Genomic DNA, 22,021 nt, shown 5'->3' on the forward strand with positions numbered 1-22,021 from the left:
TTGTCAGACGCAGCCATCGCAGGCCAGCTGCTGTCACAGAGCTACCTACAACAAAAACACCATGGTAACCAACCGCTTTAACGTTCTTTGAGAGTGACGATATACAATAAATACATTACAGCTCTATGTGGTCCGATTATGTGATAATTCCTACATTCATTAAAATGCCTCACATATTATGAAAGCGCAAAGTAAGGCTAATAAAACCGAAGACATTTTAATTTAAAAGGTAAAATATGTTATTGAAGACCGAAGGCTAATAATCAATAATCAATAAGTAATATGTGCAGTCTTGAACTCAAATGAAAACTTGGTATTCATGATATGTTTGGTGTTTATCAGCTGTTTCTGATGCCTCACCTGATCTAATAAGAGATATTTTAAGGGGTTTAAAAGTGAAACGGAAAGATTGAAAATTGCAACATGTTTCGGAGGTGATACAATAACTAATTAGGTAACTTATTAATAGCATAATAATTACATTATTACATTAATAACATACACGTTATTATTATAATTATTATTATCCCCATCACTATAATTAGTTATACCAACAATAATAAAAGTACTTTAAAAACATTCATTGTGGTGTTTTGTATATCGTGGTAGTTTTATAGGTAGTAATACTCATATTGTCTAGCCCCGCCAGCTGCCAGTCCGGATGAACAAAACAAGCGCTCTTGTCCTCTGCGACGCAGAGCGCATGCGTAAATGTTTTTGAAGGCCCGCGACTAGCTAGCGTGTAGCGTGCTAATCCAACATTCGGGACGTTACAGATATTTCCCTTATTAATAACCTTGCAAAATCTGTTTTTCCCCTTCGTACGCCACCTAGTTTTGGGTATGTATACATGTGCATGTTCACTTTTATTCCGAGCCCACATTGAGTCCGCTAAAGTGAGTTTTGCTTGTTAGGCAACACCACTGTCTAATATTAGCTTATTTTAGCTTAGTTGTGCCGGGTACGGTAGCGTGCTTAATGCTAGGTTCAGCTAAATTGTTAGCTAGGTTAGTTGTTTTGGTAACTTAAATAAGGGTTGAGCTATTCAGTTAAAACACAATATGTCTCGCTTAAACAAAGTCACAATGAACAAACATCGGGGCGTAATATTAAGCTAGCGAACCTTAAGTTAAACCTGACTCCCAAGTAGCGCTACAGTTGTATAGCAAAAGTCCTAAATCGATTTTAGATTTGTATGCTTTTCCAGCTAATGTTTCCGTCTCAACATGGCAGTGTTCTTTAACGAAAAGAAGACAACACGCGTGTTGGTGTTTTAACCGTATTTTTTAAATGTCTGCTTCATAGTTTTGATGACTTCATTCAAGTGGGAGTTTAACATATTGGTATATGTAGACTGCTAATGTGAATTACTGTTCCTCCAGGTTGGTCTGAATCACACCCAGAATGTCCTTCCCCCCTCATTTAAACCGGCCGCTGTTGCCACCTCCTGGGATGCCCCCTCAGTTTGCTGGCTTCCCCTCAGGTAAGCAACCATACATGTATAGCTTGTTTTACTTTATCTATTGCAGGATTGAACAAATTGTGAAACGTACCAGTTTTACAAGGGACACTTGCAGCCTTCAACCTCTCAGATCATATAGCTAGAGGCCTTCAGTGTTGGTAGTTTATATAAACTACAGATATTAAGATGCTACTTTAACACAACGTATTTAATTCCAGACTGCTTTGTTCGTGTACAATCAATTTACAATTTAAATTCACAAGTTGATGTGTATTTACTGTGTCTGTTGTAGGAACGCCAATGATTCCAGTTCATGTCGGCATCATGACCCCCACTTCTGCAGTTATGATGCCTACTATGCAAATTATCAGTAAGCCAGCAATCCATAAAAAGGAAATCCTGAGAATCAGAGACAACAATGAGAACAGCGGCCCTACTACCACAGTGTTTGTGGGAAACATATCAGAGAAAGCTTCAGACATGTTGATCAGACAGCTGCTCGCGGTAAGTAACGGGAAAGGATTTACAAATATGTACTCGGGTAAAATACAAAGGAAATCTACTGAGCATGGAACTATTAATATCATGGAATTTGATTATATAAGTGTGTGTGGGCAACCTGCTGAAACGGGATCATGTGCTGTCGGTTTTATTTGTATTCACTTCTACCTGAGATTTGAACTCTTCCTCCATCTGTGCTTACAATATAGAAATGTGGAATTGTTCTGAGCTGGAAGAGAGTCCAAGGAGCGTCTGGCAAGCTTCAAGGTAATTCAAAATACATACATCAAGTTTCATTACATCAGGATCTAATTTAATCTAGGGCTAATTTGGGTGATCAGCTCTAAATTCACAATTATTTCATGTAAAACCAACCAGAAATGACCCAATCATTTATATTTATCATCCCATCAAAGCATTCATGACCATAGATGAACCTGTTGTCATATCTATTGCCATTTCAATATCTTTTACAGCCTTTGGGTTTTGTGAGTACAAGGAGCCAGAGTCCACATTGCGATCACTGCGGCTGCTTCATGACCTGCCGATTGGAGAAAAAAGTCTGTTGGTAAAGGTGGATGCCAAAACTAAAGCTCAGCTGGATGAGTGGAAGGCCAAGAAAAAGACAACGAATGGGGTATAATTTAGTATTCTCAGCGCATGACGTTTATTAGCGTGCCTTTATTAATTCCCTAAAGCTTTTTCCAGATCTATATATCGCTGTCCGCATATCAAATTTTTTATGAAATTCCAATGAACGATTATTTATAAAAGTGAAACTGAACTGGGATGTTTTCTCGTCCTGGCAGAATGAGAAGGCCGAAGATGGAGATGATGAGGAAGATGTTCTAGACGAGGAGTCAAAGAAGAAGGATCAGATTATTAAAGGTGCTATCGATGGATTGATGAGGGAATATGCTGCAGAACTCCACGCGCCTTCACAGGATGAAGACTCCCAGCGACGGAAGAGGAAAAGGGATAAAAAAGAAGAGGTATACCAACTTCTGTTTACTCCTCCCTGACATGCACTGTTCTTCTTTTGTAATTTAAAATGTAAAAGTCTTCATTTGTTTGATTTTTTTCCCCTTTCTTTAGGACGACCTTAACACTATTGATATGGAGGACGACAAGAGAGACCTGATTTCCAGAGAAATTAGTAAATTTAGAGATACTCACAAGGTAAAGTGGCTCCTTTGATCTTGTAGTTGACATTACAGGTTTTGGACAGCAACTGCTCACATAGTTCACTCCTAGAGATTGCACATCTAGTCGAGACATTTATAAAGCTTTTCTTGATCTCAATAACATGCATACTATGCTACAAATTGGCATTCCTTAAAATTTATACCACCAAACATCTTAATTTGCCCCATATTATATGAAATGTTTCCTTGTTAAATGTTCAAACACCACAAGAAGGCAGATTTGACACCTGTGACCAGCGTAATGAAACTATAGGTGTGACTTTTAAATCCATTCTTCATTCATCACACAAAAATGCATGGAGACGATGTAAAGTTACTTAAAAGCTAATCTATTCATTAAACCCCACCATTATGATAGTGATCATATGGTGACTAAAGCAAGATGAATCTCAGAGCTTTGGAAAAAGTTGCGAGGATAGGATGTAAGTATCAGCTTTTATTTACTATATACTTATATTGGGCGTCCCCCTCTTGAGGACTTGCATAGGGGCAACTGAACCGCACTTTTGTGTGTTTCGGTCAGGGCTTCCGATGATCTTTATTCAGCCAACCATTTGACAAAAGAAAAGTTCCTTCCAACCGTTTGTTACATTACTGGTGGTGCTTGAGTTGGTGAACCTGTGCGAGTCCTCTGTTAATTCTGGTTTGTCTTAATGGTGTTCATGTTGAAGCACAAGGACTCTTGTCAATAACCACTGCAGTGCCTTTGGCTGTAGCTTTTATTATGCAAGTGTGGGGGGCGCCCTCTCCACAGCAGCACCCTGATCTGAAGACTGACAAGGTATGTGCTCTCTGTATGTGTGCGTGACGTCTCCCTCATCTCTTGCTCTTCGTCTTACACTCTGCTTTATTTTTCTTTTCTTTCAGATAGATCAGTGAGTTCATGTACATATTTCCAAACTGTACAGGATGTACTGTTAACAGTCCATCCTTTCTCTTAAAAGCTGACATTTTACCAAAAAACAGTCTTACAACCAGGTCAGAAGATTAAAATAAAGAAGCAGATCTTCACATAGAGGATTTGACCCTGTTGAAGTTGACAGTATTTTTTGTCTTTTTTCCTTTTCCAATTAATTGCTTTGGCTTTTAAAAATGACAATACATTCTGCAAAAACATCGCCTGTAAAAACAAACACGACGGACTCCAAAGAATACGATTGCACAGTCTGATAGACTGCATTTATTAAGCAATCCCTAGTAGACTCTCTTCAGAGGTAAGTAAACGACTCAAACCAGTTGCATAATTGAAAATCAGACACAATCTGTGCTTGAGTTAAAGCACATAAGTAATAATACTTAACCTGAGATAATACAGTTCTAAAATGATTGCTACGGCCTCATCTTCTTTCTCGTGTCATACATTTCCGTCTCTTGAGTTGCATTACATCCAAGGCTTTTAGATGAGTCTGTCTCTTGCAGAATAACAGCTGACTGCCTGTGCGGCTGCATATCAATGTGATGCATTTAAGAAATTTGAGTTAATTTCTACTGTTGCACTTTCCGTACTTTACTTTGTAGAACTGTTTAATTAGTGCCTTAAAAGTAATTGTTCTGCAATCTAAGTATTTTGTTTCTTTGTATTGAATACTCTAATTATGCATCAGCTTTTTAAAAACATTTATATCCAAATTACACCTTAAAGCCTTGAGTGTAATGCCCAAAAATGCAGAATTGGGATGCATGTATGTCTGTGTGCTTTGAAGTGAGTTGTGAGGAGCTGCTGACGACTTCTGCAGGGGTAAGACTGCTTCTACAATTTCATTTATCTGTACATAAATAACTGATGTTCATTTCTTGATTACCAAATGCCATGTTACCCAGTCGAAGGAAAGGTTGTTAGTTGATGATGATGCTTAAGCAAGACAGAATCCCATATTGCTTTTCCCTTGTATACCGTGTGACCTGCTTTCCCCCCAGGCCTAACTTAAAAGGCTTGTAGGGGCAGCGAACGGCTGAATCCATAGTTCAACACCTGTAAGTCACAAACAACTAGTTCAACAAACGGCTGACGCCTGTTTTCTGTTTTTGTCTTCCTTGTTCTGAGAGGAAGACTTAAGGAGAGAAAAAGTATTGTCTTTTGCTGCGCCTGTTTCTCGTTATGAATGCCTCAAGTTGAACATGTTCCACAGATCTTTTTGACCAATGAAGTGGTTTCCAGTTACATTTGCACTGCAAGTTTGAAGCAGCAAAGTCGGCCGCATTGCTTAAGGGTGATGAAGCCGTCTGTCTGTAAGGCGGAGCTTCTGATCCGTTCCAGATTTTCCCAGTTTTCCAGCTTCTCTTCCAAGCTTTGCACAGATTAGTATCGGGTATGTTCCTGAATGAAACCTTTCAACATCTGGAAACCACTCGATTTGTGCACAGTAGAAACTTGACGGAAAAGACTCACTGGATCTTTTGTGGCATTGGATGAACCTGTATTTGTTTTGCTCTGCAGAAACTAGAAGAAGAGAAGGACAAGAGGGAGAAGGAGCGGCTGGAGTTTGAGCGGGATCGGAGGGACCGGGAAAAAGAACGAGAGCGGGAAAGAGAGAGACGGGACCGCGAGAGGGAGAAGGAGCGAGAAAGGGAAAGAGAGCGGGAGAGAGACAAGGACAAAGACAAAGACAAAGAGCGTGACCGCAGGCCTAGAGAAAGAGAGCGAGACCGAGACAGAGACTGGGAACGGGAGCGGGAGCGAAGTCGTGAACGGACCCCCGAACACATCCGATCCAGGTGACGGGGGAACAACAACTCATATCACGAGTTAAATCACGTACATCAGAGCTGTACGGTCAACTGACTAACAGGAAACAACAGTCATGAACCGTTGTATATGTCTAAAGTGTCTGAATAATGTCTCGGCTGCAGTCTTTGGGCCGACTGTACAATACCAATTTAGAGACGAGCTAGAATCTTGGCACTCCGGTGCAACTGGCAAGAAAATATACACGCTGAGCCATTTGCACTGCTTTTGAACAATGCAACAAAATGGGAGCTTTGGCCGCGTGCTGACATGATTTTGATGCAATTGTTCTTGGACCACTGTTTGAATTTACAACTAAATGTATTCAAAGTCGTACATAATATAGAGACTTAAAGTTGAAGCTTCAGTAACAACTTCCCATAGATGCTAATAGACACTACACAGTCACACATGCGTTCTCACATTGATGTAACCTCTTCTTAGAACCATGTGGGCATGCTGTATCGACCGTGCTTGATCGAAGTCTTCCTGTCTCTTCTCCAATTTAAACTTTAAATGTATGTACATTGCTTCCAATTCAATATTTGAGGATAATATATTCTTACGCTCTTTTCTGTTTTTAAAGGGAGGTCAGTCGAGACCGAGACAGAGACAAGAAACGAGACCAAGAAGATGAAGAGGAATCGTATGAACGGCGGAAGCTGGAACGAAAACTCAGAGACAAGGAAGCGGCTTATCAGGAGGTAGGGAAGGTCGAAAGGGTTGCCTAGGTCAGAAATCACTCCTCCTAGATCCTACGTTTCTAAATGTCCATGTATACAATTTTTGGGACGCCCAAGATAACAAATGTATTGTATATTAAATGCAGTCTGTCCAAATATGACAACCCTGAACTATTCAAAAAGTATTTTTTATCACGGGCAAATTCAAAGAACATGGATTGTATTACTCTTTGCCTGCTGTGGTTGAACATGATTGTGACCTGATACTATTGTGATGACAGCGTCTAAAAAACTGGGAGCTGAGGGAGAGGAAAAAGGCACGAGATTACGCCAAGGAGGCTGAGAGGGAAGATGAGCGCAGACGAGAAATGGTGAGAGCACATCGAATGACCAGTGATGTTCAGAGAGGCTGTGCTGTACATATTGTCCTCGTTTAAGCCAGAAAATGTCCTGATTTTACCATAAACCTAGTACATTTCTTTAATTAATCACTGTAAAATCCACTACATAATACATTTGAGGTTAAACTTTAAGTTACCTTACGTCGTACTTAGTCATGGCTGTCGTGATTCTATGAGTTATTAGTGTCAATGTCTGGTTGCTGGCATTTAAAAAAAAAGTAAAAAAATTCCTTGATAAATAGTGTGGTCTGTGTTGGTTTAGGTGAAAGAGGGCAAACGGTTGAAAGAGTTCCTTGAAGACTATGATGACGAGAGAGATGACCCCAAGTACTATCGGTGAGTAACATACACAAAAATGCTCCGTAACATATCAAAAAGATCTGACTTGTCGTTGCAGATGCATTGCTGCAGCGATGGCTGTTCTGAAGCTGTTATTTGTGGTGCGACCCCTAGGGGCAGTGCGCTGCAGAAGCGTCTCCGAGACCGAGAGAAGGAGATGGAGGCAGACGAGCGTGACAGGAAGAGAGAGAAGGAGGAGCTGGAGGAGATCAGACAGAGGCTGTTAGACGAGGGACATCCGGACCCAGACGCAGAGCTACGCAGGGTAGGCTTCCCGAATAATACCGTCTGTGTGTTTGCCTGCAAACTGGCAGTGAGTATGCATGCAGACTGTTGTCTTTGTGAAGGTCACTTTATCATCAGAGTCTCTCTGCACATCTGGGCTTTACAGCTTTCATTGTCCGGTGACCTTCTTTTCTCTCAAACACTAATTGGGTGTTAATCGGTCTCTTATTGGTCTAGATGGAAGAGGAAGAGGAGGAGCGTCGGAGACGACCTCCTGTCATCCCCGAGCCAGAGCCGGAGCCGGAACCGGAGCCGGAGCCAGAGCCAGAGATCAAGAAGGAACGGGAACGCCACAGCCACGGCCACGGCCACGGCCACAGGGGTTCAAGAGACCACCGGGACCGGAGACATGAACCGGAACCGGAACCGGAACCGGACCGAGCAGAACCTCGGTCCCGGCCCGCCCCCTCAGATGACGAGGTTGAGGAGGGCGAGGAAGGCGCTTGTGACAATGATGAAGATAACCCTGACACAAAACCTTGCTTGAAGCCTACAATGCGGCCAATCACAGCATCAGTGTCCTCGGCCAGTGGCGGCGCGTCCCCCAACACACCTGGGGACGAGTCGCCCTGCGGCATCATCATCCCCCACGAGAACTCGCCCCCTGAGGCGCTGCCGCAGGAGGAACACCGGCCTAAGATTGGACTCAGTCTCAAACTGGGTGAGTCTAAAATAAATGTTTTGTCATTATAACATGGAGGGCATTGAGGGCTCCCACCGAGCGCTAAAGTTAGTCCATAGACAATTTTGTTCCTCAATTAATTCACCAAAGCTTATCTTCACATTTAAGCTTCTTAAATGTGGGTATTTTCTGCTTTTGTCTATTTAATAACGTTGTAAAGATTTGCAAAATAAGGAGTTAGAATAACGGACATTCTTTACTTATTTATAGACAAAATTAAGATTCATTGAATAATCCAGAAAATAACTGGTATGAATTAATTGTATTGTGGAAAGTACATTTTGTTAGTCACAAAACTTCGATTGAATTTTATAATTTGTGAAAGTGTATTCATGAAGCTCCTCGTGCTCTCCAGGCGCCTCAGGAAGCCCCAGTCAGCCCAACGTGGGTAAGAGGAAGAAGCTGCCCGTAGACAGCGTCTTCGACAAGTTTGATGAAGAAGAGGCTGACGAACAGCCGCGCAAGCGGAAGCTGGTGCCCCTGGATTACGACGACGACAAGAGCCTCGGGGTGGACGGGGCCGGGCTCTCCAGCATAAAAGGGGACAACACGGAGGAGAAGCGCGAACACATCAAGACCCTGATAGAGAAGATTCCCACAGCGAAGCCCGAGTTGTTCACGTACCCGCTGGACTGGACCATGGTCGACACGGTGAGCGGCGAAGAACAGGGTGCTGCGCTCCATTCAACTTGTGTTTTTTAACCCGTTTATTTTTCAGCAGACAAGTTCATTAAGGGCATTAAGCACAGTCATGTCGTTTAATACAGAACGTGACACGTGTATTAACAGACTTTGTCCTCCTGAGTCCATTCTCTACAACACCTGTTGCAGGAGGAGTCTGAAGGATTTGATCCCTTCTGCCTTCTGATTGTCTCCGTTACGTTCTGTAAGTCACTGGAACTCGAACTCGATGTTAACACCACTTCTAAAAACCACCCTGTGCCTTCACCTCTTGTCCTGCTCAGACGTTGATGGAACGACGCGTTCGACCCTGGATCAATAAAAAGATCATCGAGTACATCGGAGAGGAAGAGGCGACGCTGGTGGACTTCGTGTGCACCAAGGTATTCCTCGTGTCCAGTCTGTGCCTGTGAGGAGAAGTGGAACATGAACTGACCCTGGTGTTTGGTCTTTTCCAGGTGTTGGCTCACAGTATGCCACAGAGTATCCTGGATGATGTTGCTATGGTGAGTCATGTAACGGAGGAGTAAGCCCCTCACACGCAGAGTTCCCACGATCCCCAAGAACATCTTTCGAGGCATTGAATTCATTCATCTGAATAGAAGGCCTTCAAATCCAATATCGTGATATTTCTGACCAAATGCCTCGATAGTATGTAAGATAATGAAAGAGATGAGACAAAGTTCCCTCCTTTCCTCTTCATGTGTACATTTTCCTTTTGTCTTCTGCTTAAGGTTCTCGATGAAGAGGCGGAAGTCTTCATCGTGAAGATGTGGAGGTTACTCATTTATGAAACCGAAGCTAAGAAGATTGGATTGGCGAAATAAGCAAGACCACTGAATTTACATTTTTTTCTTTTCATACATTGTGTATAATAGTGTGGCGCAATTATGTCGCCACCAAAAAAGTGACGTGTCCAGACTGCAACTGCAGATTCTGCTCATTCTCACGTTAGCGCCGGTGGTTCAGGTTTATTTTGCTCCCCTCTCTGACTCTCGGTGTGTTTTTGTGTATAAACAGTACGTAATTATTTGACTGATGAAATAATTCTCACACGAAACCGTCGACTGGCACCCAGGACCATCGTGGCGTTGCCAGGTGACGTCTCTTGGTCCGATACTTTTATTTGAATAGATGCCAACGCACTTTTTGGGATGAGTCATCTGTAGGATTTTTACAAGCAATCAAATTATCAACGGTATGTTTTTTTTTTAATAAATTAGACTTCAGCGTAAACATAACTACAAGGATGGGATGTTTTTTTTTACAGGATTATTTATTTTTGGTTTTAGACTCAACTGCAATTGATTTCTTTGAGTTCATTGATTCAGATTGATCCCCTTTTTTATTTTTCCTTTTCACATTACTGATTCATTTGTTTGCAAGTAGATCTCTTCAAAAAGCACTTCGGTGTCATTTGACATGCGTCGACTGACGAGACCCACAGAATGAATATTGGAGCGGGTCATCCCTGCAGCTGTAAAAGCACACACACTCACGGACACACACACACACACACACAAACAAAACCACGATTAGAAAAGGAGCTAAGAATGGGAAAACAAGAATTTGTGAAGATGATCTCCATTTGTTTTTGTATTGTGAACATTTGAATAAAATTGATTTTTTATAACCGTTTGTGAAGCACCAATTGATTTCTTTTGCTACCCAGTTTATTTCACAAAGCTCTACGGTTTGAGTTTGCCAGTCACATGGTGGCTCTTAAAGAGCATTTCAAAAGTCTAAATGCCATTTAACAAGGTCTTAGATATTGTAGCTTTTTTAAAATGTATGGTTCTTGACGTATACTGAAGTTTACGTGAATCAAGTCATTGTAGCTGCGTAGATTCAAGACTGAACTGTAAAGACATTTAATTTGTAGTTATGAAGATGCATTTACACCTGGTTCTGTCACGACGTGCACACGTCCCGTTTCCTCCAACAGGTCGCAATAAATTAAAGTAAAACCTAAAGGCCTTAAACTTTTGAGTCGTTGCGCCGCTGCTCATTCGACCCGTTACTGAGAACCTAGAAGTTCTCTAGCAGAACTTTAACAGCGGCAGGTTCCCTTAGGACACATCGTTATACCATTTATGACCGTTGTCATTTATTTAATCCAGACCATACTATATTTCTTATGCGACTGTTCATGAAATGTTCATGCCATACACTATGACTGACATTTTTATGACATACATTACTATGACCTGCAGAGTGTAGTTTCATTGAGATTATATTTTGGGGATTTCTTTCCTTTAGAGCAGCTGGAGACAGGAAATTGGTCAAAGTGACACGGAGCAACTTTGTAACATGCGATACGACCTAAAACATTACGACTACTTTTAACATACTGTAATATGAACTATTACTTTTTAGGCCATAATATACTATTGTTATGCTATACAATGCTACAAATTGTTATGCCATAATATACTTTTTATGAATATAGCATTGTGATTTTTCAATAAATATTTTTGCAAGACTGTTTTATACACGCACTTGCTTATAAGAACCTTTAAGAGTTTGTGGTATAACTTAAGTTTCTTTATATCCTATCGTTTGTTCTTTAATTTACCCAACAAATGCAGAGGGAACGCCGGTCACGAGGTCTGTAGTGGGAGAACCTTTTTGTTTAGAGCTGAAAAACATATTAATGACAAAGGAACAATTCTTAAAGCGGTACGGTCGTGTGCTAGTTCATTCAACCTTCTCACAGCAGCTGACAAGACACATTAAGATCAAAACTTCCAGAACTTTATTGACGCAGTGTGAGCTGAACAAGAGCAGGTCGTGCCTCTAACTGGAAGAAGAAGAAAAAAAACACATCACACAAATGTCACAACTGACGAGCCGATGCGCTTCCCCTTCAAATCAAATGCATCCAGCGGCCCGCCAAGCGCAGAGCGTCCTGAAGACACTGGGCTCTTGAGCAAGAAGGCCACGGCAAGTAAACGGCTTTTGATATTTTGGAGCTATTTTTTCAAATTGATGTAATTAAAAGGAAATTATATTGTTGTTGAATTTGTAATTGACCTTTCCTTCAATATCTGCTCAGAAAGAAAGCTTTTTGTGTAACCATCTTCTGAAACCTTGCGAGAGAACAAACCGGGACGTTTGCCAATGAACTATTAACGCCAGTTAATGTTTGCAATGTGAAAGTCTACATCTGTCAGGCGGGGGGCTGTGGCCAGGCCTGTCCACATCGACAGACCTCCTGGACCGACTAGTCCTCCGCTTTGACCTCCATCTCCTCTGCGTCGTCATCTCCGTCCACCTCGGCGTTCTCTCTCTCTAGCCTCTCCAGCTGCCGGGCGAGCTCCGTCTCATCCGTGTCCGTCACCACCTTGGGCTGAAAGATAATAAGAAAAAGTAGTAACGTGTGTACGGAGAACTTTTGTGGCAGTATTTTGTTCACTCTTGATAGATCATTTTACAAGTAAAAGGAAATAACAAGAATATTGTTATTATATTTGAGAAGGTAATACACGGTAGTAATTACATTACCAAAGTGTCCTTAAATCCTTCAGAATTTTAAAAAAACTTCAGATTTTATATTTTATGATAACGGGATGAAAAACGATCTGAAAAGTAACGAGTAAAAATCAAACAATAAAATAACAGGGCAACCATTGCGCAACGTCTCCTAGCTACGAACATTTTATAAAATGTCAAACTGTACTCGTGGGAGGGCGTTCACACAAAGAAAGTGAGGTCACTCACCTCCATCTGGATGTTAAAGACACCTCTCTTCTGCTCAATCTTCTCCTTGATAGCCGCCATGGCCAGGTTGAGGACAGACAGGCCCTCGGTGCGCTCCAGGGTAGTCGTTGTCATCACGTAGCGAGGGGGAGCGATCAGGTTGATCTGCCAGAAGTCGACCGTGTTAGTCTTGTTCACATTTACTCCATTACTTGCTCTCACCTGCCGCCTTATTTTAGCCTAAGCGGCATAGAACAAGAGTGCAGCAGGTCTCCCCATTCAGCACCGGCGTACAAATACGTGTCTGACGCCGTGCTCATACCTTGATGGGCATGGCCTCCGTGGAGCAGCCCAGCCCGGCCCTCAGCGCTTCCTTCACAGCATCAATGCCCTCATAGCCGTAACACGCCACTTCAATGTCTGCAGGGGGGGGGGGACATTAAGATGAACAACAAGTGTAGTTCTAGGTCACATCTTCACCATGTTACCCAATTCTCATTATCATTATTCATGTGAATAAACATCAGCATATTAGAGTATATTGTTACTTGTGTGGCTGTAGCGTGCATCAGTAAAACATTAGACTATAACGGGCTGTTATACTGTGGACATTTGCTTTGTGCGTGTTAAAAGTACGGAGGACTCCTCCAGGGTTTTTGTGCACCGTCAGTAAATTGTCAATACTCATACTTCATTTGTATATAATACTGTATGTTATTATAATGCCGTCTCTTTAAAAAGTGATTGTAATTCATGATGCTAATAATAATAATGAAACCGGTCTCAGATTGTGAAGCTCTCAGGCCGTGACGCCATCGCTACCTGCTCGGATCTTGACGGCCTGTGGAGTGAGTCGCCTGTTGATGTTGTCAATGAGCACATACTTCTCCTCCTCCGTTAAGTCCAGCCCATCCAGAATGGCAGGATCTCTAGTGCCGGCAAGAGGAACACAATTTGATTTGAGCTCATCAAATGAAACATTGCTGGCCCTGTAGTGACGAGCTGCCTCACGGCAACGCGCTTGAAACGACCACTTACGACACGGCCTGCTTGAAGACGTCGTAGGCTCCGTATCCGGGCCTCTTGTACTTCTCATCGAACATCCATGCGGAGCGCAGGTAGAAGCTCTCGAGCTGCTCGTCCTTCGTGTATTCCAGCACCTCCGCAACGTGCCGCAGGATGCTGTACACCTGCAGACACAACCACGGCATCAGCTCAGTGGGAACAGACTCACGATGCATCTCAAGAGGTCAACGACAATTATATCATATTCATAATATGAAACGTTGTCATATATGGACAATTCACTTTTTAAGAAAGTGGAACACAAATGTTGGTCATCGATAATTAAAAAAAAGGTACAATCCTGAGGCCAAACTTTACTTACAGTTTTGGATTTGGTATATTTATCTTCACACTTGACGGCCTCCTCTGGTGAAACTCTTCTTTTTGATAAATCAATGTATCCTGAAGACAAGAGAAGCATCGGAACTTTAGCCAAGAGGAGAAAACAACAAACCCGGTTTAAAGCCGCTCAACGCACAAAAATACTTAGTAACACACTTATTACGAAGCGTTCTAGCAGATATTTAAAAGCATCATTAAATACATATAAATAACCACAATAAAATAAAATCATATAGTTCTTATTTTTTAGGGATGATTACATCATAAAATAAGACAAACATTTAAGCTTCATTTGAACCTCAAAATAAATAAAAATACATACATATATATATATATATAGAATCCAATGGATAAGAGACGACAAAGCGGTTTGTATTTAAAGATTTAAAATACACTTGTGCCGATTACAGAGTCATCTCATTCTCCTTCTCCTCTCTACTAAAACTCAAAGGGTAGCAGGGTACGTCGTCAGTACCGGTTACAAAGTGGCTTGGTACTTGGTACAATCCGGTGTTTTGGGTGTTTTTAGCTAAGCTAGACAAGAGAATATTCTAATGTATCAAAACAAACCAGCCGTGTCGTTTTGCCCTCATTGTTCTCGGTGAGGTTTGCAGTTAGTGCCACGAAGCCCTGGTGTGTTTTACTTGGAGTGAGCGCGGCGCCGCTTAAAAAAAAAAGCCTTTTAAATGCTAAAACTGGCCACATGGTTCCTTGGGAGGAGATTGGGCCTCATCTGCTGAGACTAATTTGATACGCAGTTAACACAACCAGTCATACTTGAATGAAACTGGCATTTGCACCTGGTGCTCTTCACCACAGTTGTTGAAGACAGAAATAACAGGAGCAACAGGCTTTAAAAGTCTAATTTATGCCAATGTTAGAAGTGATTCATGTGGATTTGGGAAAGTAACCGATACATATATGAAGCTGAGTAAGCGTACAGCCCCTCACCCTTTTGCCATTAAATAAATCTATACAAATAGACGCATGTGTCAACGAAAGAAATACGAAAAAATTGGCAATTATGACAGAAATGTTAGGGTAAATGAGTCTTTGTTTAAGTGTAAAGGTGGAGGATTGATTATGGACCGATAATGATTGATTATGTCATTACTTTGAGACCTAGAAGATAATATACCAACCAAGTACTACTCTAGTTGCCGTAAAGAAGAGTTTTCCAGAACAGAGGAACGGTTGGCATCTCTTATCCCAGTTAACTTGTCGGTATAAAGTTTAAAGGTGTGGCTGCGGTTGGATCAGTTTACCTGCCATTTGTGGCGATGGCAGCTACACAAGAGCCAAAACCCAACACTCCACACTGCACCGTTGACATTTACCTCTCGTGGTCGATACTCTTCCCGCACTCACCCTTCTCTTTGTCTACTCGAATGACGACCACGCATTCGTTGCGGCCGATGCGGATGAGCTTGTTGATGGAGCGGATACGTCGACGTGACAGCTCGCTCAGGAGGATCATGCCCTCGATGTTGTTGTACTCCAAGAGGCTGACGTACGCGCCCATCTCGGCGATGGACCTCACATTCACCATCACAACATCCTCCACCTCTGGGAACTTGTGCTGGTAAAATCGACAGCTGAGCCCCGGCATCGCTGAGAGAATAGAAACAAAAAGGAGAGGCCGGGGTTTAAGCTGGACTTGTGATCGCAACTCCTCCTAAACGGGACGTGCCACCTGAGACCAAAACATTCCACCTGTAAAAACGTTAGATTAATGGAGGGATTTATCTCAAATTTGAGAATATCGCTGTGATGACGGCATAGTGATCATATTTTAGATGTAACGGTTAGCTCTTTTCAAATGTTTACAGAAAGCCTCTGTCAAACGGAGTATGTGGGTATCGACTGAGCAGGAAGAACAAACACAAATATATCAAGTTGAATGAAAGGCATTGCAAACCGTAACTAGACACTAAAAGTCAGGATCTCTTCTCTGCTGCCTCGGCTTCAATTACACACAACTCGAAATACATTTAATAAAACAGTTTTTCCCCTTCATCTTTAAAATGTTATAGCTCAGTTTCAAATGCGTAAATTTGATGATTAGGGTCAGAACCTGTGATGGGAAGGTGTTACCTTGTTTCTCAAAGTGGCCATAATGGGACATAATGGTTGGGAACCACAGAGAGCAAACAATGCATTAACACTGACATGGATGAAAAACGGTGAATAAAATCCTGTTCTTTAACTGAATGTCAAAGGTCATGAATCCACTGCAACGTCATGAATGAATCAGACTCGTTTATTGTCGCTTATAACATTCATTAATGCACTAACAACTCTAAGAAGGTTCTGATGTACAGCTTTTGTGGAAATTGTTTGAGAGGCCTTGATTTCATACTTATACTCCTTTCTGGAGGTTTTAACTTTTATAACGTAAACATAACGAGAGAAACACTGAATATTCAAAACCATTTATTCGTATAGATTTAATTATGTTTCTGGGTGGTTTTCTTCTTTTCCCGTTAGAAAATCAAATAACTAAATAAAGATTGGGGACATCATCCCAAAGCAACTCTATGAAGATGAAGCGGTAATAAATGAGGGCGTCGTGGGAACGGGCCATTATATTACACATTATTCGTGTATGAATGGATGATGCAACGCAGATCAACGAGAAACACTTCAGTTCGCCAACATTAACACAAATAAGAGCTTTGAAAAGATTCCAGCGAATTATCAGAGACTATAATTCGTAACAATCATGGAGTTAAATACGAGAATCCCAGTTAGACAATTACTTTAACACACGTTAGCTTCGTGGCTAATAACCCGGTCCACAACTCACATGCGGCACATGTACCGCTGTCGAGGCTGGCATTAAGCTAGCCAGCTAGCAGCTCCGTGTGCTCCCCCCTCCCCGGTAAAAAACGTCTTTATTAAAATAAAACTCACCTGTGTCATATGGTTACAGAACTACGGACGTGAATGTTCTGTACTGTACGTGTTTAAACGTCCGATTGTACTTCCTTCGGGGGGTTTTCAATGAACGACTCGGGCCCGCTAGCTCACATTCACAGGTGTGCTAATTTTTCGACCCGGAAAAGATCGTCACGGCTCATCGTCACGCGCATGCGCAGAACGCGTTCGGTTTAGTCACATGACCAGAGGCCAGCTGACTGTCACGGAACGAGAGAGAGAGAGAGAAGATCACGACCATCGCACTCGACTACGGCTTCAAATCCTGCACAAAAAACAACGGGTTTTGTGTGTTACGTGTCTAGTTGATTGAAATAGAAGACACGCTAACGTTTCAGCGTTTATTTTAGGAAAAGGTCGACCAACAAAAATCCACAATCATTGACGAAGGACGCGAAGATGTCTGGAAAAGAAAGGCTCGACGTTTTCCCCTCCAGAATGTAAGCAGCTTGTTTGCTAGCTAGTTGCTTACTACTGTAGCCTCATAGCCAGATGTTGTTGTGTTTCGTTCATTTATTACGTCACAGTCTCCACGGTAGACTTGCATGTGTTCTTACCAGGTTACTGTTTAAAAGAGGAAGAGTCTTCTTTTTTGGTCATGTGATGTTTCTAGCATCGTCCCAGTGTGAGCTGTCAGTCTGAGAGGGCATCTGACTCTACTGCCCCCTCCCCCCTTGTAAAGTATTTACAACAACTATTTATAACCTACTGATCTGCGGCATTCCCTGTGTTGTCAGGATCACTGAAATGTTAGTGGGTTATAAACCAAAACACCAACAAACAGCTGGACAGCTAAAGTAACAGGCGGTGTTTTCTTTACATAACCTCTGTAAATATTAGAATCCTGTACACGTGTCATGTAATTGAAGAGATTCAAACAGCATTAAACATATTGTTGTGTTTTCTTTTGGCTTGCAGGGTTCATACCATCATGAAGGCTCGGCTCAAAGGGGCGCAGACCGGCCGCAACCTGCTCAAAAAGAAATCTGACGCCCTCTCCATGCGCTTCCGTCAGATCCTCCGCAAGATTATCGAAGTCAGTCAATAACGAGCGACTGTCCTCCTCGTAGCCGTTTCTTTAAGTACTCTGAATAGTCTTCTGAATCAGAACTTCTTCTCTCTTCCCCCCAGACGAAGACTAAGATGGGAGAGGTGATGAGAGAGGCGGCATTCTCTTTGGCTGAAGCCAAATTCACAGCTGGAAACTTCAGGTAAAAATTCCAGAACGATCCTGTGATGTGACGTTAAATCAAGGTGCATCTGTAACTCACATCGGTAATTCTGTCCACAGCGCAACTATAATCCAGAATGTCAACAAAGCCCAGGTGAAAGTCCGTGCCAAGAAAGAAAATGTGGCCGGTTAGTCTAAACATATCAGCATGGACTGTTGGTAAACAAGTCTTTATATGCTTCATTTCACATGCACGTTACATATCTTTTTTTCTTTGTCTTAGGTGTCACCCTTCCAGTTTTTGAATACTACCAAGAAGGCGGGGACAGTAAGTCATGTTGAAATAATATTAGTTTTTGTTTAGCGAAAATGAGAGCGTGCTCACCCTCCCAGTGTCTTCCAGGTTATGAGCTGACTGGTCTGGCCAGAGGAGGAGAGCAGCTCTCCAGGTTGAAGAGGAACTATGCCAGAGCGGTTGAGCTGCTGGTGGAGTTGGCCTCCTTACAGGTAGGGGGCGCTGTTACAAAGATACTGAGGTCAATGCAGCTTAGTTGTATCACTTCTTTGGTGAAATGGACAATGGTGCAATAAAGAATAAACTACCAAACAGCGTAACGTTATAAAAATGACCTTCACCTCAATCAATACAAATTAAAATGTTTCTAACTTGTTAATGCTCAATATTAATGATACAATATACAGGAGGTTGCCCTTTCAGAGAGCGACAATATTATACTGCATAATTTTGCAACAATCTGAATGAGTACTTTAAAAAATAAATCGTCAAAGCAGATTTAGTTTATTAGACTACGACTAGTATTTTTGAACATTAGTTTAACCACTCGAAATTAAATGTTATAAATATTGATCAAAATTACTGCAACATTCTGTATAAGTATAAAACAAGTTTCCCACTTTCTGTCTAGACATCTTTTGTCACCCTGGATGAAGCCATAAAGATTACCAACCGCCGTGTGAATGCTATCGAGCACGGTAACTTCACACTTAACATGTAATTGTTGCCTTTTTCTCAAAAGAATTTAAGGACAAAGACAGTTAAGTTAAAACTCATCTTCATCCCACTTTGCAGTGATTATTCCTCGGATCGATCGCACCCTGACCTACATCATCACAGAACTGGATGAGAGAGAACGGGAGGAGTTCTACAGGTGAACACCTTGTCTAGCAGTCCAAGAAATCCTTTTTCTTAATCTTTTTAGCTCAAGCTACTTATTCTTTCAAAACCTTCTACTTTAGTGATAACACTGAAACTATTTTCTCCTCTGCCAGGTTGAAGAAAATCCAAGAGAAGAAGAAGCAGCTCAGGGAAAGGACAGAATTGGAGATTGCCGCCCGCCTGGCTAAACTGGGTCCCATCGCCGAGCCCACCAACATGCTGACGGAGGAGACGGATGAAGACATGCTGTTCGAGTGAAGCGCTCTGAAGGCGGACAAGTCTCCGACTTCACACGATATCCTATTTATTCGGTGCCTCTCAGGCCACGTCTATGTCTTCTCATGCAGCTGATGAAAGTTGTTTTCTGTGTACTCGTCTGTGATGATTTGTTCTGTTGCTTCAGTGCTGGAAGGTACCGCGTGTTTCCAGATTTCGTCCCTGTACAGAACTGAGGTGTCGTCTCACTCTGGGCTCTCCACCCTCAGGGGACTCGGTTCACTTTTCACCAAACAATAACCATATCTGTAGGTTGACACGTGGTTTGCGAGTGGAATTAAAGAAACATTCGATGTGAGTATTTGATTAACTTGTAGAAACTTCAAGCTCCTCACAACATTCAAAGTTATTGCATGCTGTGAAGCTCACGGTTGTTGTAGATTTCAAAGTGTGTGAGTCTGTGTTGTGGCGGTTGCGTGTTACCTCATTCAAGGATGTTTACCATTGAATCAGAAAACCCTAAAGTGGCACTGCTGTAAAACTTGAAAGTCGACAAAGCCCCAAACTTCATTCAAATAAATATTATCACGAACCAACCATTGCCTATATTTCTTGTGAAGATTCAAACAGTTTTTCCATCTCTTTTGCACTCATAAAGAAGCTTTTTTATTCAGTATGTAAAGTAAAACTGCAAGATCAAATTTCTTCCAGCACACATTTGGTGCAAGTGTTTAGGTAACCTAGCAAGATGAGGAATGGCAGCCATCTTGCATCAGAATGCTACATTCAACACATTATTTTTAGTTGCTGTAGGACGTTGCGTATGGAGGACTTAAAATGACTTAAGTATAAATAAATAAATGCATGAATAAATACAAGAATAAATGTATAAATAAATACAAGAATAAATACAGAAATTAATAAATATAAGTTATAACTCAACAGGACATCATTAAATAAATGTATTTCTACATTTGTGTATTTCTTCATTTATTTATATCTTATGTGTCCACACGTATTTCTTCATTTATTTATGTGTGACATTTATGTGTCCGTATATTCAAATGAGCTGGGCGGTCCGAACCTCATTGTTGAACAGGATTGGTCAAGTCAGGGATCAAGACAGAAGCAATCGATCCCTAGCACTTGGATCAGACGAACAGCGTTTATTATGCATTCTTGTCTGTACATTCTAAATACTACTGTTGTTGAGTCACGGAATGTAATTTAAGGATGTTTTCAGCCGAGAAGTTAGTAGTTTAAGCATCAAATCTGTGGTCGGTTTATCGAGATTCAGCCTAATAAGGATATGCGACGGAGATTTGAGGTCCTGCTCGCGGGACCACTGAGTTCCGGACCCTCAGCGCGCTGTGTGGCCGCCGAGAGAAGCCTGATCTCGGCAGGACTTTTTGAAATGCTCCGCTGGCTCTGACGTCTCCGTAGCGGCTAAACATGAGATATAATTAGGTTTTGGAGGATCTAAAGAGCACAACGAGTTTATTATTTACTCAAAGACAACGTTACGTCAATTTGACTGAGGGTTAAGATTCATAACTTCATATTGTAGCTACCCTGGGTCAGGAAAGCTACGAGACGTATATTTATTACCATTTATTCGTAGCCTACGCCAAACAACAGTGAACACCGCAACACATTCTACTCCACTGTAAAGTATTTCAGGGCTCTCAAGTTTTGAAGACAGGCAAGAGTGACATTTCCATCAGCAGCCCCCCGCAGAAAGAATATCAGTCAGTCGCGCGCAATTCCAGGATGCTTTATTTTCATTGGTTGCTGGATTAAATCCTACCCAGATACAACAGATACGGGTATTTTTCTGATTGGCTATTGTGTAGCCCATTTCTTTTTTTGGGATTGGCTGATAAGTGGCTCCTCACAGCAGAACTCCAGGGGAGCGCTTGATTCCTCCACGGTGAGGGCAGCGCGGCTCATGTTGGCGCGCTGCGGCACATTAAAACATTAAATAGCCGAGTTTTTTTCAGTGTGAGAAATACGATGTGTGGCGGGAGTGCGTGACTTAAGACCGAAATGCGTGAGTCTCACGCTCAATGCGTGACACTTGAGAGCCCTGGTATTTTACAGTGAATAATTGGAGTAAATTCATGCGCAAGAACAGTTGATGTGGTGACGTCACAAGACCAGAAAGACCGTCCTGCGTCCTCGAGAGTCTGGACTCCCAAGACCAGACTCCAAAAGAACACGAGTCTGTACTCAGTGCACTTGAAATTGATAAACGGCTGAAGTCAAAAAGCTGTCTAGGCTAACTTCTGCTAACGGTGAGCTGAGCGAGCCAACTTCAGCTTCATGTGCCAGGCAGAAGTAGTAGAGCACAACACACCAGGTGCATCACACTCCTGTGACCAATCATGCTTTAGACAGAGGTTCGGACCGCCCCAGCTCATTTGAATATACGGACACATAAATGTCACATA

General features: G+C 42.0%; 3 protein-coding genes across 4 annotated transcripts; 2 read left to right on the forward strand and 1 right to left on the reverse strand.

Moving 5' to 3' along the window:
- The first annotated feature begins 720 nt into the window (after window positions 1-720).
- rbm25b (RNA binding motif protein 25b) lies at window positions 721-10,602 on the forward strand. Of its 2 annotated transcripts, XM_056428420.1 has the most exons (17): window positions 722-840; window positions 1,383-1,483; window positions 1,755-1,966; window positions 2,173-2,230; window positions 2,440-2,600; window positions 2,773-2,955; window positions 3,059-3,142; window positions 5,606-5,883; window positions 6,480-6,597; window positions 6,858-6,947; window positions 7,240-7,313; window positions 7,431-7,581; window positions 7,779-8,262; window positions 8,639-8,934; window positions 9,249-9,347; window positions 9,423-9,470; window positions 9,699-10,602. In XM_056428420.1, exons 2-17 carry the CDS (start codon window positions 1,405-1,407, stop codon window positions 9,789-9,791), a joined length of 2,508 nt encoding a protein of 835 aa, XP_056284395.1. In that variant the 5' UTR covers window positions 722-840; window positions 1,383-1,404; the 3' UTR covers window positions 9,792-10,602. The 2 variants fall into 2 exon arrangements, 1 of the variants encoding a protein (XP_056284395.1); XR_008833387.1 differs by lacking the exons at window positions 9,423-9,470; window positions 9,699-10,602 and adding an exon at window positions 9,073-9,169 and having other exon boundaries at window positions 721-840; window positions 9,249-9,340.
- Window positions 10,603-11,696: 1,094 nt separating this feature from the next.
- Window positions 11,697-17,137, reverse strand: eif2s1b (eukaryotic translation initiation factor 2, subunit 1 alpha b). The gene is made up of 8 exons (XM_056428086.1): window positions 16,984-17,137; window positions 15,439-15,681; window positions 14,051-14,130; window positions 13,702-13,853; window positions 13,486-13,592; window positions 12,986-13,083; window positions 12,685-12,828; window positions 11,697-12,313 (listed from the first exon to the last, which is right to left on the reverse strand). Exons 2-8 carry the CDS (start codon window positions 15,677-15,679, stop codon window positions 12,188-12,190), a joined length of 948 nt encoding a protein of 315 aa, XP_056284061.1. The 5' UTR covers window positions 15,680-15,681; window positions 16,984-17,137; the 3' UTR covers window positions 11,697-12,187.
- An 88-nt stretch (window positions 17,138-17,225) lies between these two features.
- atp6v1d (ATPase H+ transporting V1 subunit D) lies at window positions 17,226-20,168 on the forward strand. Its single transcript, XM_056428182.1, has 9 exons — window positions 17,226-17,447; window positions 17,926-18,043; window positions 18,139-18,218; window positions 18,299-18,366; window positions 18,462-18,506; window positions 18,582-18,685; window positions 19,105-19,171; window positions 19,269-19,347; window positions 19,469-20,168. The coding sequence occupies exons 1-9, from the start codon at window positions 17,407-17,409 to the stop codon at window positions 19,611-19,613; spliced, it is 747 nt and encodes a 248-aa protein (XP_056284157.1). The 5' UTR covers window positions 17,226-17,406; the 3' UTR covers window positions 19,614-20,168.
- Window positions 20,169-22,021: the final 1,853 nt, after the last annotated feature.

The sequence above is a fragment of the Pseudoliparis swirei genome, chromosome 12, assembly GCF_029220125.1.
Source record: "Pseudoliparis swirei isolate HS2019 ecotype Mariana Trench chromosome 12, NWPU_hadal_v1, whole genome shotgun sequence".
Lineage (NCBI taxonomy): Eukaryota > Metazoa > Chordata > Actinopteri > Perciformes > Liparidae > Pseudoliparis > Pseudoliparis swirei.

Bases quoted from the DNA above. Each gene is read 5' to 3' on its own strand.
- atp6v1d (XM_056428182.1), top strand. From the start codon at position 17,407: ATGTCTGGAAAAGAAAGGCTCGACGTTTTCCCCTCCAGAAT. The intron at 18,219-18,298 runs GTAAAAATTCCA...TTCTGTCCACAG, and splicing joins TTCACAGCTGGAAACTTCAG to CGCAACTATAATCCAGAATG. The intron at 18,686-19,104 runs GTAGGGGGCGCT...CTTTCTGTCTAG, and splicing joins TGGAGTTGGCCTCCTTACAG to ACATCTTTTGTCACCCTGGA.
- eif2s1b (XM_056428086.1), bottom strand. From the start codon at position 15,679: ATGCCGGGGCTCAGCTGTCGATTTTACCAGCACAAGTTCCCAGAGGTG. The intron at 14,131-15,438 runs GTGAGTGCGGGA...TCTTGTCTTCAG, and splicing joins TCGAGTAGACAAAGAGAAGG to GATACATTGATTTATCAAAA. The intron at 13,084-13,485 runs GTAGCGATGGCG...CCCCCCCTGCAG, and splicing joins GGCCGTCAAGATCCGAGCAG to ACATTGAAGTGGCGTGTTAC.
- rbm25b (XM_056428420.1), top strand. From the start codon at position 1,405: ATGTCCTTCCCCCCTCATTTAAACCGGCCGCTGTTGCCACCTCCTGGG. The intron at 6,598-6,857 runs GTAGGGAAGGTC...TTGTGATGACAG, and splicing joins AGGAAGCGGCTTATCAGGAG to CGTCTAAAAAACTGGGAGCT. The intron at 8,263-8,638 runs GTGAGTCTAAAA...CGTGCTCTCCAG, and splicing joins TGGACTCAGTCTCAAACTGG to GCGCCTCAGGAAGCCCCAGT.